We start from the raw sequence: 17,800 nt of genomic DNA on the forward strand, positions 1-17,800 counted from the left end.
GTGTGTGTGTGTGTGTGAGCCTGTTTGTGTTCCTAATGTAGCTGGCATTGCCAGGGCAGTGAGTAGGGCAGGGCAGTGTCCAGGTCAGGTCTCCCCTCCGGCCCTTTGGAGAAAGAGAGAGTGTATGTGTGAAGTAAGTGCTTTGAAGGTGACCAGGGGAGGTCTGATGTTGACCTATGTATGAAACACCATGCCCAGCCCTGCCCAACCCTACTGTGCCCAGTCAGAGAGAGCTCTATAGAGTTGAATCAGCATGATGTCAACCCTATTGTCTCTCAACATCGCTTATTAGGTGGGACAAAGCGTTCTGTTCTCTCACTTACTCTGAAGTAAGAATTACTCTTAGTGAGTGAAGTGTAGTGCTGTGACCGGGCCTTAAGGTGAGGACAGTGTGATATGAGAGGGTTAGTCTGGGAGAACTGCTGCCTGTGCACCTCTGAAATGACCTGTCTGAACCAGTAAGTCCCTCCCTCAGAGGTCTCCGTTTCGCCACAGTCAGGTGTTTCAGCTGCCTCGTGACTTTCATTTTAGACATGGGAGCACCACAGCTGTGTTTGGTCTCGAATCTGCCCAGGTGTGTGTGAAGGAAATGTGTATCTGTTCTCTCCTAAAAGTCTCATATTTTCACAACTTGCAGTAGATAATACATATACTATACATTTCCTTTTATCGAAAGTGACTTAAAAAAAGGGAAACAAGCAAGGCACAGTGAGACATGGACATGTTAGTGAAGCAATAAGTACTTCTCACATTGAATCAAGTGGCAGTTCTAGAGGGGGACTATTGAAGTGGTAGGTGCTAGATTTATCATGTCCTGTTGTTGGTAGTGCTAGATTTAGCATGTCCAGTTGTTGGTAGTGCTAGATTTAGCATGTTGCTAGTGCTAGATTTAGCATGTCCAGTTGTTGGTAGTGCTAGATTTATCATGTCCAGTTGTTGGTAGTGCTAGATTTAGCATGTCCAGTTGTTGGTAGAGAGAGAGTGCTAGGATAGGACATGTTTTTTTAGATGCTTTTGTGTATCTGTGTATGTGTGGGGGCGCAGGTTTGTTCCATTCCTTGGAATTTAATTTAAGGCTGTTAACACACTTTTGCAGGTCCTGTTAATGGTTAGAACTCTGGGCTCTCAGAGCTCTGTTAAATCTATCAAAACTGTACTGAAAGAGAAGTGGCCCCACAATTGGATGATGTGTGTTGGTCTGCTATCCGTAAGGATGACAATTCAAATTCTGATCTTGAGCTCATGGCTTGACTGGTTGCTTGTCTGTTTGGCTTTATAGGATACAGACATCCACAGCTGTTAGCAGTGAGCTTGCAAGTGTTGAAAATTAATTGGTGTTGACATGTCTTCTTCTGGAGTGTTGAACGCATGAGTTTTTGTTTATTGTTGTTATGAGGAACCCTCAATTGGTAGACTTACCGGACATTGCTGTAATGTTTACTTGGTTGCTGCAGGTTGTCATGGTAACAGACTGTGTACTGTAAAAGCTGTGGCACATCAGCAGTGGGCACGCTAGGTGTTTGTGCCCATGTGCCCCTCAACCTGGCCTGGCACCCAGATGGTGACACACACACACACACACGCACGCATGCACACGCAAAACTTCGAACCAAGCTGAAGGATTTCCGAGGTGTTCTCCGTTGCCAGTCTGTAGCTTCAGACTTGACAAGGCAACATAGAAACCCAGTGGTCAGAGAGGAGGCTGGCCAACCCCCAGATTGAGTGGGCTGTTCAGGAGTCCAGCCAAGACGAGGCTTTGTGTGAGGTTGGAAGACAGTGCCATGCCGTCATACCCCAATCTCCCAGAAGCCCCAGGGGCGGGTGTTTTTTTTGTTTGTGCTCCTCAGAGAGTGGCAGGGATGGGGAAAAAAAAAAAAAAAATACTCGATAATATGTACCTGGCCAGACAAAGTATCATGTGAAAGTTCTAACTGGGTCAAATATTTCTCTCTAGGTGAATCTTAATAATTTTAAAGTCTTGTGCATGCCTATACAAACTTGTGATATTTGGAATGCCAACTGTAGAGCCCTGAACATGTTTTTTATTCAAAACTTTCTACATGTTGGTGTTAGGTCTGGCAGATGTTCTTCTCTCTCATACTCTCTTGATCTCTCCACCTCTCCACGGGAATGCTGGTTAAATGGTGTAGCTGGTAAATAACAGAGCCCGACTGGCACACACCTGTAAGAGTGACCGCTGTGCCAATGCCCATCTCTCCTAAACGAGTGTGTGTCTGTGGCATTGGTGTGCCATGTCTCCAGTAATGGTACATGGAAATGTATATACAGTAATGGCACAGACAGAGTACCAACCAGTTGGAGGCTGTCTGAGACCCGGTTGTGCTCTGTAGTAAAACATGTCAGTGTCTTCCTGTCCATCAATCATGAGGTCATTGACCTCCTCACGTGACGTGATGTTATCTACTGTACTTCATTCCTATTGCCTCACTCTGGTTCTGGTAGTAAGACTTGTTTGTCTGTGTATTTATGGTTCCTGCATGCATTTACTCCTGTACATGAGTTCGACTTCCAGAATGCCGTGTGTAGAATCATTTTGAAATGACACTGTTTTTATCAGCAGAACAACACAAGTGTCTGGATTGGAAGACTCCTCCCTGTTGTTTGCTTATAGAGTCAATGGTTGTTTGTCTCCGGTAGTTCTAAAGTCGTTTAACAGTATTCAGATAAGAACTTTGACAAGCACCAGGGTCATGTATTCTTACCTACATGTAGTTGTGTTAGATATTAAATCTCTTGGTGCTTTCTGAAAATGACGTCGTTGTTTGTTGTCACCAAAAGGCCTCAGGAATATTTAGATGGTGTCAGTACTAATGAATAATTGCTGTAAGGTCTTATGCATGTTAAGCATGTACAAGTTTGGCCGTGTTCCAGCTGTCGTGCTTCCCTGAGATTCTTGCTCATCTCAAGCACTTTGAGAGTGTGTCAGCAACTGTCCTGATCAAGGACGTCAGAGGCATTTCGAACCTGGGTGGGACAAAATAGTTGGGGGGTCAGGGTGTTCTCCCCCAGGATTTTTTTTAACCGAGTAGATGTGATTTCCTTTATTCTGGTGCATTCTAACAGCCTACTGGAGAAGGGCGATACCTTTTTTCGTTCGCATTACATCTTGACTGCACAAGTGAACCTGGCTGAGCTGAACATGTTTTCCAGAGTGGCAGAAATTCTATTTCAATTTCAATTTAATTTCACTTATAGAGCGCCAAAGCATTACACATGTCTCATGGCGCTTTACAGAATGTTAGACAATCAGACAAAAGAAAATAAGGCCCATGGGTAACAGGGGTGACGAAAAACTCCCTGGAATTGGAGATGCATATAGGAAAAAACCTCGAGCAGAACCACAACTCAAGGGCCGTGATCCATCTGCCTAGGGTCAGTTACAGAACAGTAAGGTCTGTATACATGATAAATGTATAAGTTAGTTAGATGTAGAGAATAGAACATGGTGTTTAAAGCCACCTGAGGTGTATGTTACAAGGTAGGATGGTTACATATCCAGTATGATAATGCATGAATCCTATTTAGTGTCAGAAAGTTCAAATAGTCCAGTGTAGGAAATTGAATTGTCCAGGGGGATTAGGAGTTGTCATAGGGCAAGTAGTGGGTCGCTAGACTGAACGGGCCAGGAATCCGGGCAGGGGGACAGCAATAGGCGATGATAGGTCAGTCGTAGGGATGGGACTTCAGGTGAGATGAGTGAGATGAGGGCCAAACACAAGGATGGCTGATGACTGGTAATGGTATACCTCACAAGTGAGGTACGGGGGAAAGAAAGAGAGATATAGAGTGGGTTAGTATTACTATAAATCAAAATGGTTAATATCAATAAGTATATAAATGGTACTATATAGTGTTATAGAAGGGGGTCACTTGCGCTTCAGCCTGGTTGGTGCTCACGGAACAGGATGCAGAAGTCAAAAGAGGAGACCCAAGGTCTAATCAGAACCAAGGAGCAGGACCGTAGCACACAACGCTTTAAGTGATTTTTATTAGTCTAGCGCAAACTGTTAGTTTGTTGTTATTTGTATTTTATTTTGTTGAGGAAAATGGCTTCATATTTTGTATCAAAAAACTTCAAAAACATTTCTTTGCAGCGCTACATTGACCTGCGTTTTGATTGAAGGGCAGATAAGATCCCTGTAAGACTGTGTTTAATTTGACAGTCTACTGAAGAGAGGAGAGTGAGACACATAAATGTCATGCAGCATCATCTTCATCATCATTATTATCATCATCATGGTCACCGGCAGCAGCAGTAGCAGTAGTCTTGTGTAATGTTACGGTGCATGAGGTGCTAGAGGAGTTCTTCTCTATCAGGTTGCTGTGAGAAAGGGATTTTTTATTTTCATATCACAGTACAGAGGTATCAATATGGCCGACAAAACACTTATGTCATGCTATTAGGGTTGCAAAGGGGTGGAAAATTTCCGGAAACTTACCAGAAACTTTCCATGGGAAGTTAAGCTGGGGAATTTTGGAAATATTCCAAATTGGAAACTTTCATGGAATGAAAGAAAATTATGAGAATTTACGGGAATTAACTGGGAATTTTTGGTAATTCCTACTGTTTCATATACAAACATTAACAATTTGTTTCGTAATAAGCAATATGATTTGTTTGTTCGTATTTTCGCTTAGCTTAGCATACAAAGCTTGCTACCATGCTAGCGGGAATCCCATTCTCTGCCTATGGTTTACTAGCGTGCTAAGCTAGGAACACTGAAACACTGAACTGCCCAAGATGCACCACGCCACTCAAAAACAAAATCCGATTGGTTGGAACATTGACTATCAGTTTGTTCAGTCAGAATCCCAGCAAATGTAAAAAAAAAAAATGACACAACATACCACCCCAACCAAACCTTATAGATTATGTAAATTATATATAAATTGTCAAATTTAATAAGACAGATTAATCGTCCCATTACAGTTTATGCAAAATGACGTACAGTACACCCATTTGAATGAGGACAAAAGTGACGACAAGCCCATAATTGGGCAACTCTGTTTGCAAACTTCCCCCAGCTTCACATCAGTTATTCCCTATGGAAGCCCGTTTGCGCCACATACAAAAAAAAATCTGATCTATGATATCTCATTATTGTGAGATACTATCTCGTTATTCTGACATACTATCTCACAATAACGAGATAGTATCTGATAGTATCTGATAGTATCTCATTATTCTGATACATATGTCTATACATTATGCGCGTTAGCAAACCTACACTAGCCTACCCCATGCAGCAGGAGCAGGCTAACATTAGCTCTGGAGTTTGTTCGAGGCGCCTGAACTACTGATTAAGGAAACCAATGAAAAATGCTGATAAACATCACCAAATGCCATTAGTTTCTGAACATTACGTGTTGGTAAACATCACGGTTCTGACAAGAATTCACAATAACGAGATAGAATAATGAGATACTATCTCACAATAACGAGATACTATCTCACAATAACGAGATACTATCTCACAATAATGAGATATCATAGATCAGATTTTTTTTGTATGTGGCGCAAACGGGCTTCCATAATTCCCACATGAGATGACATTTTCACTGGGAATTTATTTTCCCCATGCACATGAACGCACCATAGGTTTCCTTCATGTCTCGTAGCCTATTCCGATTGCTGTGTGCATGGGATTGATGTATGTGCAGGGTAGAAATTTAACTGAAATTGCATTAAATCAGGTTGTTTTAACTAATATTATGCTGCAAGATGGGGTTTTGTCCACTACATTTAAGTTCCCTGTAATAGACTAACTTGCCATATTAAAAATTCCCAGTTTATACCCATTAATTCTCGTTTATTCCTGTTAATTTCCATATATTCCCGTTAATTCCCATGGAAAGTTTTCAACTTTGAAAATTCCCGGAATTTTGCAACCCTACATGCTATTGAAAAGTGTGTGTGTGTGTGTGTGTGTGTCCATGTCCATGTCCATGTGTGTCCATCATCAGCATCAGCAGCATCATCAGCAGCAGTAGTCTTGTGTAATGTTACTGAGCATGGACGCTGCACTGGAACATGGGCTGACATTAGCTAAGCATGCAAAATAGGGGACTCAGTAAAGGCCAGTATTGTAACCAGTAGTAAAGGGTGTTGTTTTTGATAGACTCCAACTGATATACACATGCATAGGAACTGCTATGCCCAGATGTACCCACTCCATAATCCTTTCATGTCCACTGTATGTGTGTATTGCACGTTGCATATATGATATTGTCACTTTATGCTCAGACAGCCCCAGCTGATTATCAGCTAAGCGGAGCCATACATTCTCAGATAGTTTTAAGTAATGTTTGTCCACAGTGCTTTGCAGCTTTCCATTTGCTGCTGATAAGGAGCATTGACTGATAAAATATAAAAAAAACTCAAAGCAGCCAGGCAGGCAGTCAGACAGAGCCTGTAATCAGCAGTAAACCAGTTATAATCGCAAGACGACAAGCCACGTTTTAATAGATGTTTGGAGCATCACATGTTTGATGCCACTGTTTTAAAATGCTGTATTATTACTTTGAGTGTAAGGATGTCTAGGCGTATATTATTTTTTGTGACCTGATTTAAATACTCACTATATCATTCTCACCCCATGCCATATGACATTGTAATAATTACTTGCCACCATATCGAAAACTAGAGGTGTTCTTCTCTATCAGGTAGTCATTAGTGGCAGTTGTTATATTTTTTACAAGGTACAGAGCCATCAATATGGCCGACACAACAATAATGTTATGCGAATGAAAATGATTGATCTGTGTCTGTGTCTGTGTGACTTTGCTTGGGCATCCCAGTCTGCGGCCGCGCTCTGTACCGTTATCCGTCTGCCTCCATCAGTGTCTTCATCAAATGGCTGTAGTTTAATCTGGACTCTCTCTTTTTCCTGCAGTCACGGCACTTTTGAGGAAACTCAAGCAGCAGTCCCGGGAGAGCGTGGAGGACAAGAGGCCGCGGCTGCTGAAAGCTCTCAAAGAGGTGAGTGCTCCATCAGTGGAATCCCACCTGTAGACGGGTTTGCTGAAGGCTGTAAGGTTCAAATGTTTTGAAAAAAATTAAGACACTGTCTTTGGGAGCATTGAGATCGGCCGCTCTCTTTAAGGGTCAAAACACTGTTTTTGCGCCCTTGACCTGACCTTTCGGGTGCACACAGCTCAGCTCCTCAACACTTAACTAGACTCAGTCAGCACACTGATTTGAACAGTAGTCCTCTCTGTACATTATACTGTGTATCTAGCTGAGGATGGGCAGAGATGGGCATTTATATTTATTGATTTAGCCCACGCTTCTATCCAAAGCGACTTACATACAGTATGTCAATTATATTACAAGAGCCATTCTTCCCAGGGCGACTCGGAGTTAAGTGCCTTGCTCAAGGGCACAACGGTGGAAGCTGGGAATTGAACCCACAACTTTTCAGGCTCCTTCACCACTATGCTATACTAACACCACCCATATGGTGATGTGTAGTCACTTTAGTGCTCACAGGATTTTAAAAGCCAGATGTACATATTTGACATATTAGAAGAGCTTATACCTCTAGGAGCCAGACTGAGCTGAGTGTCCTTGCTCTGCGGCTCCTTGACTGACAGACCCTTCACCATCACCCATCACCCCCAGTGACTTGATTACCGTCTCTGATTACTCGCCCTGCAGACGAAGGGCTTCCAGAGATGGACTCATGACTGGCCATGTCCCTGGAGGGTTGGCCTCTTCCTGTCCTGTTGTGCCTGTGTCTGTGTCCACCCCCCTCTGTGTTATATTTCTACTGTGTATGGAGCTGAGGATGGGGCACAGATGTGGTGACGTTTCCTCGCACATCCAGTCCAGCAGTCTTCAGCTTAAAGGAATTATCTGGAGTAAAATGCACTTTAGATCAATTTACAGATGATTGGGAGGACATACGTTGAGTTGACACCCAAATCATGTCATTCGGATGTGTTTTGAGAAAGTTCGATGTTACTGTTTTAGTAACACGCTCTGGAAATTCACAATTTCGTTGCCGTTTTTAAAAAAAAAAAAAAAAAAACATAGTCCAGTCCATACAACTTCATTTCAATTTCGAAAGAAATACTGGACTATGTTTAAAAAAAAAAAAAAAAAAAAACGGGGACGAAATTGTGAATTTCCAGAGCGTGTTACTCCACACTCAGCAATCGACTCCTACGGACTTTCCCCTGAAGATGGCAGCAAAGATGGGAACATTTCCGGAAAGGTACTGGCTTGATGAAATTCATTCTGGACTCTCTATCCGACCACATAAAGACCTCGGGATACTTCGGTTTGGCTTTAGGGACCCTCTACTCACTACCACGTAAGTGTAATGTTATTTGGAACTGTAGAAGAGGTATAAAAATAGCGTTTTGTAGCGGCGAAATGACATGCCCGCGTCACGTCCAGGCTAACGAGTTTTGACTAAAAACGGTAACATCGAACTTTCTCAAAACACATCCGAATGACATGATTTGGGTGTCAACATACATACTCCCAATCATCCATAAATTGATCTAAAGTGCATTTTACTCCGGATAATTCCTTTAATATAAAACGATATGTAGGCAGACAGGTTAGAAAGCTACACTACCGTTCAAAAGTTTGGAGTCACTTAGAAATGTCCTTGTTTTCATCATTAATGTTGTAAATGACCGTTGTAGAAAGAAATGGCTGATCTTTAATATGCATCTTTAATGCAATATCTACATTGCCCATTATCAGCAACCATTTATCCAATGTTCCAAAAGCACATTCTGTTTACTAATCTGATATAATTTTAAAAGGCTAACTGAGAAAACATTGGAGAACCCTTTTGCAATTATGTAAGCACATAATATAGTCTGAAAACTGCTGCCCTGATTAAAAAAACAATGCAACTGATCTCAGCTGGTATTCTGTCTACACCGTGTGCACAATTATTAGGCAAGTGAGTATTTTTACCTTATCATAATTTTTATGCATATTTCCAACTCCAACCTATATAAACCTGACTGCTAATTGGATTTATGCATCATCAGTTGATGTGTATTTGTGTAATGAGGGAGGGTGTGGCCTAAAGTTATCAACACCCTACAATCAAGGTGTGCATAATTATTAGGCAGCTTCTTTACCTCAGACAAAATGGGCCAAAAAAGAGATTTAACAGACTCTGAAAAGCAAAAAAATGTAAAATGCCTTTCACAGGGATGCAGCACTCTTGAAGAAGCAAAGATATTGAGGCGTGATCACTGAATAATCAAACGTTTTGTTGCAAATAGTCAAAAGGGTTGCAAGAAACATGTGGAGAAAAAAAGGCGCAGAATAACTGCTAGAGACGTGAGAATAATTAAACATGAAGTTACCAGGAACCCATTGACATCCAGTGCGGCCTTATTACAGAAATGCAACCTACCTGGAGTGTCCAGAAGTACAAGGTGTTCAGTGCTCAGAGACATGGCCCAGGTAAGGAAGGCTGAAACACGACCACCACTTAAGACTCATAAGTTTAACGTCAAGACTGGGCCAAGAAATATCTGAAGACAGATTTTTCAACGGTTTTATAGACAGATGAGATAAGAGTGATTCTTGACGGACAAGACGGATGGACCCGTGGCTGGATCACTAATGGGTACAGAGCTCCACTTAGTCAGACGCCAGCAACGTGGAGGTGGGGTACTGGTAGGGGCTGCTATTGTTAAGGATGAGCTAGTTGGACCTTTTCGGGTTAAAGATGGACTTAAAATCAACTCCCAAAGCTACTGCCAGTTTTTAGAAGATACTTTCTTCAAGCAGTGGTACAGAAAAATCTACATCCTTCAAGAAGGCCATGATTTTTATGCAGGACAATGCTCCATCCCATGCATCCAAGTACTCCACTGCATGGCTAGCCAGCAAAGGCTTTAAAGATGACAGAATAATGACATGGCCCCCTTCTTCACCTGACCTAAACCCATTGAGAACTTGTGGACCCTTCTTAAATGTGAGATTTACAGTGAGGGAAGACAATACACCCCTTTGAACAGCATTTGGGAGGCTGTGGTTGTTGCTGGACAAAATGTTCATCATCAACAGATCAAGAAATTAACAGACTCCATGGATGGAAGGCTCATGACAGTTATTGAAAAGAAGGGTGGCTATATTGGTCACTGAATATAAGTGTTTATTTGTACATTTTGAGTTGTTTATTTTTTATTCTTACTCTAAGAAATGAAAATAAACAACAAAAATTTAGTTTTTTATTTAGTTGTATAATAATTCTGCACACCAATAGTTGCCTAATAATTCTGCACACATAGATTTTTTCCTGAGAAACTCAAAACTCACTTTCCCTTTGTTAAATATTCAGGTTTGAGGTTTATTAACATTTTTGATTGACTGAGATCATTGTATTTGTTCAAAAATACAATTAATCCTCAGATATACAACTTGCCTAATAATTTTGCACACAGTGTATAATGGAGTGGAATGGACATTTCTAAGTGTCTTTTCAATGGGTTTACAGTACAGCCTGTTTTAAGTATCTGCCGGCGATTTCTTTTTTGCCATGCAGGTCAGGCTGGAAACCTGTGCATCTTTTTCTGCTGCTTCCATTACAATTTTGACAGGACCAATCACAAGCTGGCTTATCCACTTGGCGCGCTATTGGCAGGTTTAAAGCGATGGCGATAACGGGAGAGCCTGGAGTTTTCACATCGCTCTGCAAACGTCACCCGGTTCGTTGGTCAAATTGGTGAATGAGTATCCAGTTGCATACAGTCATTTGAACTATGCCCATTGATCACGCCTCTTGTGCAGTAGAAAATGCATAGCGGACTCCCCAGACTAATGTTCAATCTTAAAAGATTGAGCTTGGTCTGGTAAAAGCCAGACTATGTTTTAAGGCTTTCTTCTGGAATCCTTGTGATGTGTTCTTATGGCCAGGAAGCAAATCATTTTCCTACATGTATATATCCCTTTTATCAAGCTCTGCTAGACATGTCTAATTGCTACACAGAGTTGAAAAACAAATATCCTGAAACTGCACTTGCCATTTTTGCAAACAACCTGAAAGTGATGACTTGTTGTTTTTTAATCCTTAAATGTTGGTTGGCCTGATTGCACTCTTATCATCGGTCTGTATGACCAGCTGTAGGCTTTGTGTTTATAGCAGTGGAAATAGACCAGTTCCTCTGATAATCTGGCCATAACTGATTATCTGCTGTTCTGCTGTTTTTTTTAACATCCACAATCCTTAGTATTGTGCCAACTTATCATAGCCAGCTCAGTACAGTACAAGAATATGTAGAAACTAGAAAGTGACAACAGGGCAAGATGGGACTATGTTATTTAACTAGATGGGAATGCGTTATTTCCTTCCTGGTGTGTGTCCATCAGGTCATTGATGTTGTTACCCTTCTGTGTTTTTCAGCTTGGTGATTTTTATTTAGAACTTCATTGGGATTTTCAAAGCTGGGGTAAGTTGATTTTGGTATCTCCTGTATTGCTTTTTTGAACAGGCAGTGTGGTGGCCTTTGTTTATGACAGTGTATATAAGCTGACAGCACAAATCTCCTTTCGAGCCCCACAGAACTGTAAAGGCACAAAGTCCCTGTAGCCAACTCTGTAACTTCTACTGTATAACTACTGTCATTTCTTAGAGTGGTACAGTAAGTCTGGCCATCGGGGGTGGCTTTCCCAAAAACACAATTGAGGGACGGCAAGAGAGCCTATTAAATGACCCAGGTCACTAACTGAAAGAGTGCTTTTACTGTTCTTTACTGTAGTTACCGTCTCTGTCAGTCATTACATGACTGTACATGCTCGACTCTGCTTTCGGGAAACACACCCCTGGCGAGTATTTAACGTGCTGAGGTCATTTTGATCCAATGCAGAGGGAGGGCCACCACCCTCAGTTTATTGAGAAATACTCATCCTGGTGTTCAGAAGCTGCCTTTGTTTTATCTACTAGGAATCGATCAGTTTGTGCAGACCAAGAGTTACTTATAAGGGAGATTTGTGTTTGTACCTTGCTGTGAAATATTTGATGTTTGGGCTCAGCATGTAACATCAGTACAGTCTAGTTAGTTGTTAATTGCCCAATTAATTAGAAAACATTGGAGGCCATCCAGAAAACAGAAGTAAAATCATATCCATTCAGATCATGGCCTAGCAGCTAAAGTCTAGCTGACTCACAGTCACATTTCAACAGTGCTTAGTTTCACAATAATGATGTGCTAGCAAGCAACATCATGATTTAATTCTGTTTTATCATTAGCACTTAAAGCCATGTAAGGCATAGCTGTAAAATTCCACTGAAATCAGCATTTCCCCCCTTAAACTGTAGAATGGCTGGGTGATGGATGTGTTTCTAGCAGGGAAGTTGCTGTGCTGCTATTGGAGTCAAGAGAGCCTTTTAAATTACCTCTTCTGGCAGCCGTCCACAAGAAATGCATTAAAAATGGAATAGAAAGGCAGCATATGCTTTTCCTAGTGTCAGCCCAGCAAGTCTGGGGAGCCCCACCGGTTCCTTGAAGTTACTCACTGTGTGTTTTCTGAAAGTTTATTGTGTGTGTGTGTGTGTGTGTGTGTGTGTGTGTGTGTGTGTGTGTGTGTGTGTGTGTGTGTGTGTGTGTGTGTGTGTGTGTGTGTGTGTGTGTTCACAGTGCCTTTACTCTCACGAATACTCCCATCTGATGCGTGTAAGATCTACAAACAGGGCATCAACATCAGGTGAGGTTTCAAAATTCTGTTACATTTAGTGTGTTTAGTTGTGACTAAACAAGGACACACACACAAGCTCTGAACCATCACAAAAAATGCATTGCTTCATTCCCCCACTTATGTCCTTACATGGGCAACCTACCAAATCTGTAGAGACTGAACACACCTCAGTCGCTACACAGTAGTCAGGGAGACGAGTGAAAACCTTAACCCTGCCGAGCGGGTAGCAGCATCAAGGACATTGGATATACTGAGTAACGCAAAGGCCCATTCTCACAGGAGCTCACGCCCACTGCTGCCTCTGTTTGAGGTGCTCTGGGATGTGTTTGGCCTCGCGTAAATCCTCCTTCCAGAGAATCTTTCTCGGCCCGAGCTTTATTGTCAACATTGGCAACCTCAGCATGACTAATGATGAGGGCTGTTAACTAGAGTGTGAAATCACAGTCCTCAGAGGAGCGTGGAAAGATCCGGAAACGTTCAAACGGCAGCTGTGTGCAGAGCCATTACCTGGACCACTTCCATGTAACCACACAAGCAAATAACACACACACACACACACACACACACACACACACACACACACACACACACACACACACACACACACACACACACACACACACACACACACACACGTGCAGAAGGCATACCAATGCATTCCTATGCCAGTGCTACTTTGTTTATCAATGGGATCAATAGACAATAGGCCTAATTGTCCTCCCATCATTAGTTCATGTTAAAGAAGACCTCAGTATTTTTCCTGCTGGTAATTACCAGCTGACTGACAGGTTGTGCTACTGCTCTAAATGAAGACATTTGTGGTGGATTATCGTTAGTTTTATATGGGCTTTGGCTGTGCTTGGTTTGATCTGCTCACAGCCAAGATTCAAAACTCAGCATTCAGCATTCAGACTGGAATGTTCTTCGGGGAGTTAATTATGCTCTCTCAGTGGTGTCGATTAAACCGCAAAAAACAACTCCATAGTCTAAAAAACATTCAATTGAATTTTTGATGGTGGCTCTAACTTTTCTGTACTGAGGTTCTTATCTAAGATATTCTAATAGTGCTGTTCTTGATAATGACCCTCACATTGTTAGATTTAATGGGTCTCTCTGACGGAACTCAAACCATCATCTCTATGACAACAGAATCCATTTTCAGATGAAGTTCTCTGCCCCCCCCCCCCTTTAAATCTCCTCTGTCTTTGTTTGTCTCTGTCGTCTGCACAAACAATGCCAGGCTGGACACCACCCTCATCGACTTCACCGACATGAAATGCCAACGGGGTGACCTCAGTTTTATCTTCAATGGCGACGCCGTCCCGTCCGAGTCCTTTGTGGTGCTGGACAACGAGCAGAAGGTGTACCAGCGCATCCACCACGAGGTCAGGACATGGCTTTGGCCCCCACACTTACACAATCAGTTCCCTGTCTTTACGCTTGGTCAGACAGGTCAAAACGCTGACACCCATGGTTTTTGTGGATTTTGACCTTACAAAGATAAAGATCAAAATGCTTTATTGGCGGATCAGTAAAACACACAAGAGTTTGTTGCAGTACATTTTAAGGAGATGTTACATATCACACTTCCCAAAACCACAACACAAAATCATGCTGTTCAAAAGAATACATAGGGCCTTACCTGTCCATACCTGTAGCCCACACTATTAAATGTCAATAAAGGGGTACATAAAATAAAACACTATTAGTTGATACTGTTGTTGGGTTTGGTTGAAATGTATAGAGTTTACTTTTATTCCAAGTATCCCCCTCGAAGGCATTGTATATGTATAGCCATCAGCATTAGAGGCTTATTCCATAGCTAATCTCAGGCTCTGAGTTTTTCAGGCCATATGGCAGATATTATACTTTGTACGGTCCGAAAGCATGTGAGGATCTGCTAGATGTGATGTGATGTCAGTGTTACTGTTGTCCTTGTGCACGTCCGCAAGTGTGTAATCAAGGCATTAGAAAGCAGATTAGAGACCAGGAAGAACTGCACTGTATCTGTCTGTCTTGTGTTTCTGTCTGTCTGTCTGTCTGCTGTATCCGTCTACTGTATCTGTCTGCTATGTCTGTTTGTCTGTCTGTCTGCTGTGTCTGTCTGTCTGTCTGTCTGTCTGTCTGCTGTATCTGTCTGTGCTCCTGTTGTTCCCTTTGAATACCAATCCGTGTCATTTACCCAGCAGGAGTCGGAGATGGAGACGGAGGAGGAGGTGGACATCCTGATGAGCAGTGACATTTACTCCGCCACGCTCTCCACCAAATCCATAACCTTCTCCCGCGCACAGACCGGCTGGCTCTTCAGGGAAGACAAAACGGTCAGGACTCGTGCTCTCGCTGCCTCCCCTTCCTTATTCAGCTCTCCCATGTTCATGTCATAATCGTCCCTCTCTTGGGAGTTGCATATTACTATGTGTGTTAGGTGGACACTGCTGTTTTGAAGTACATGTATGGAGATGTATAGAGACGTGTGTGTGTGTGTGTGTGTGTGCGGTGTGGTGATCCTCAGGAGCGTGTGGGGAACTTCCTGGCTGACTTCTACCTGGTGAACGGGCTGGTTCTGGAGTCACGGAAGCGTCGCGAGCACCTGAGTGAGGAGGACATCCTGAGGAACAAGGCCATCATGGAGAGCCTCAGCAAAGGCGGCAACCTCATCGAGCAGAACTTTGAGGTGAGGCCGCACATGAGGCGTCTTCTGCCAGCTAAGAGGTTTTTTTCCTCTTCAGCGTCACTGGCAGTGCCCCACTCTCACTTCTCTCAGGAAAACTCTGGCGATGTTTCATCTTTAAAATCATGCCCCCAGAGTGTAGCACTGTAGCTGTCAGGCTGAATTAGCTGTTGGCTGCAGCACCGATAATATTATTATTATTATTATTATTATTATTATATCTTTTTTTGTACCACCAAGGGCCTGTTGCACAAAAGCAGAATTAAGACATCCGGGATAAGTTACTGAGCTGCGCTCAATGAATCCAAAACAAAAGCGTACAGGCTTAATTGGTTGCACAACGAGCAAGCCAGGATGAGCAGACACGGATTCATCAAGCCAGGTGAAACCTATCCTGGATAAATGCGCGCTCAAATAGTCCCCGCCACCGAACACAGATTCACTTATTCACCATGGCAACTAGACATAACTAGAGCGGCTTCATTGCTTCTTCTACGGTGTGAAGTAGGTAGCGATAGCAGAATATTGCAACTAGTGCCGCAACCACCACGCGCAAAATGGTTAGACACTCCTGTGACGTCACATTGTCGCATGACAGGTCGGGAATAAAACCAAATGTTTTAGAGCGCACGTTGAGAGATGTATCCAGGGCAGGGCTGTACCTACACATATTTGTTGCACGTGCTACAAAAATCATTCTTTGCGATGGATGATTTAGTACCAACGTTACACCGGTCCAATACAGTTTTGCCTATGGCTATAACGTAGCCATAACGTAGACTGAGACGTGTTTTGTTTGTTCGAAGTGCGTGTTTAGGGTGTGAGAGGGGAGTCGATGTGCTTTGATTCTAGCTTGGTAGTAGTAGTCTATGCGATTAAAAAACATGTGTGTGTGAAGTATCCAAACAATGATAACGCTTTCATTATGGCTGCTTTAATAGACCTTGAGCTACTGTACAGTGGGTTGGGTTCTATTTAGAAGCGTCACTTTCCGTGATTCACACAGCTGCGTGACATGTATTACTACTGATATGCAAAACTATTAACTTTTCGCCAAGAGGTGGCAGCTTAAGTCCGCTTGATACTGTAAGCCAAAGGAGATTTTATTTGGGTCGCCAGCATAGCCTAGTGACAATTTATGTTGTGTAATAGGCCTAGCATAGGGCCTACCTTATATAGCTTATAGTTTGTTAACAGTCACAGTTTTGTCATAACTCCCTCTATGCATTTTTGCATTTAGAATAGCTCTGAAACCGGGGGCGAACACGTCGCAGGGGGGGGCGGCGCCAGTGCGTGGATATCTCAATTGCAAAATTAAACAATATTTCTATCGGCGCCTACAATGGACTAGGCTGGGTGAACTCAGCCAGATCTGCCGGCGATTCCTTTTCAATTTCTTAAAAGATTGAGCTTGGTCTGGCGAAAGCCAGACTAACCATGGACCTCATAGTTGCAAAATGCAAGGGAACATGAATCAGCATATTATTTGCACAAACAATAACGGACAGTAGCTCTTCAACTTGGCCCGTTAAAATGTGTATGAACAGTCTAGCAATGCATTTCATGAAGGCCCTTTTGGACATGTCAGTTATTTGCACCACTGGGTAAAACGGCATTTTGTTTTAGACTACTGGTATTTAATTTGTGCATTGACAATAAAGCTGAATATCATATGAACTAGATGACTAAACTTATGCATATGTAAAAGAAGAAACATTCACAAAAATCCATGACATGACCTATCTTCTTGATAGCTGTTGAAAACTACATGGAACTGACAGGGATTGTTTTGTTTAATAATAATAATAATAATAATAATAAATAAATAAATAAATACATTATGCTGCTACCTTCTGCTTTCCCCAAATACAATGTAGCCTACAGGTGTACCTTTCATCAGTCCAGTTGCAATGGATGGACTGTGATGAACTGCCCAACTTGTGATTGTTTAGATATTTTAAAGGTTTTATATCAATGCTACAAATTTTTTGGCAAGTGCTACAAATCTATTCACCTTTGCAGTGCCAGTAGGCTACTTTGTGTGCGGCCCGCAAACACACATTCCAAAAGTATACACAAAAGTTTCAAGAGTGGGGGATGGAGACAAAATCATTTATATGATTTATTTTCGCGGAATGGATGTACAGGACTGTGCGGCGGTCATATTTTGTACCGCTATGTGGTACATCTAGTTAATTTCCTTGTTCATCCTTTTTGGTCATCTATGTAACAAAAGGCTGGCAAATGTAAATTTACTTTTCAGAGTATACAGAACATTGGACGTGTTTGTAAGTTCAGTAGATATCTTCAGAAAGGTTCCTTACATAGCAAATTACTCAAAATTTGATTGAACCCAAGGCCACCTCCATGGCTGCCTCCATATCAGTGTTTTATCTGTGTCGTACTTTGTTGCAAATGTGAAGGACAGACAGTTC

At 42.2% G+C, this 17,800-nt stretch overlaps 1 protein-coding gene across 1 annotated transcript in view; it reads left to right on the plus strand.

Moving 5' to 3' along the window:
- Positions 1 to 17,800, plus strand: part of ankrd13c (ankyrin repeat domain 13C) — a 33,327-nt gene that overhangs the window by 8,438 nt on the left and 7,089 nt on the right. Inside the window, exons 4-9 of the mRNA XM_048253054.1 lie at positions 6,915 to 7,000; positions 11,403 to 11,448; positions 12,637 to 12,703; positions 13,935 to 14,079; positions 14,884 to 15,015; positions 15,207 to 15,368. Of these exons, the coding sequence (XP_048109011.1) occupies positions 6,915 to 7,000; positions 11,403 to 11,448; positions 12,637 to 12,703; positions 13,935 to 14,079; positions 14,884 to 15,015; positions 15,207 to 15,368 (638 nt within the window). The remainder of the gene's footprint in view (positions 1 to 6,914; positions 7,001 to 11,402; positions 11,449 to 12,636; positions 12,704 to 13,934; positions 14,080 to 14,883; positions 15,016 to 15,206; positions 15,369 to 17,800) is intronic.

The sequence above is a fragment of the Alosa alosa genome, chromosome 9 (assembly GCF_017589495.1).
Source record: "Alosa alosa isolate M-15738 ecotype Scorff River chromosome 9, AALO_Geno_1.1, whole genome shotgun sequence".
In the NCBI taxonomy this organism is placed as follows: Eukaryota; Metazoa; Chordata; class Actinopteri; order Clupeiformes; family Clupeidae; genus Alosa; species Alosa alosa.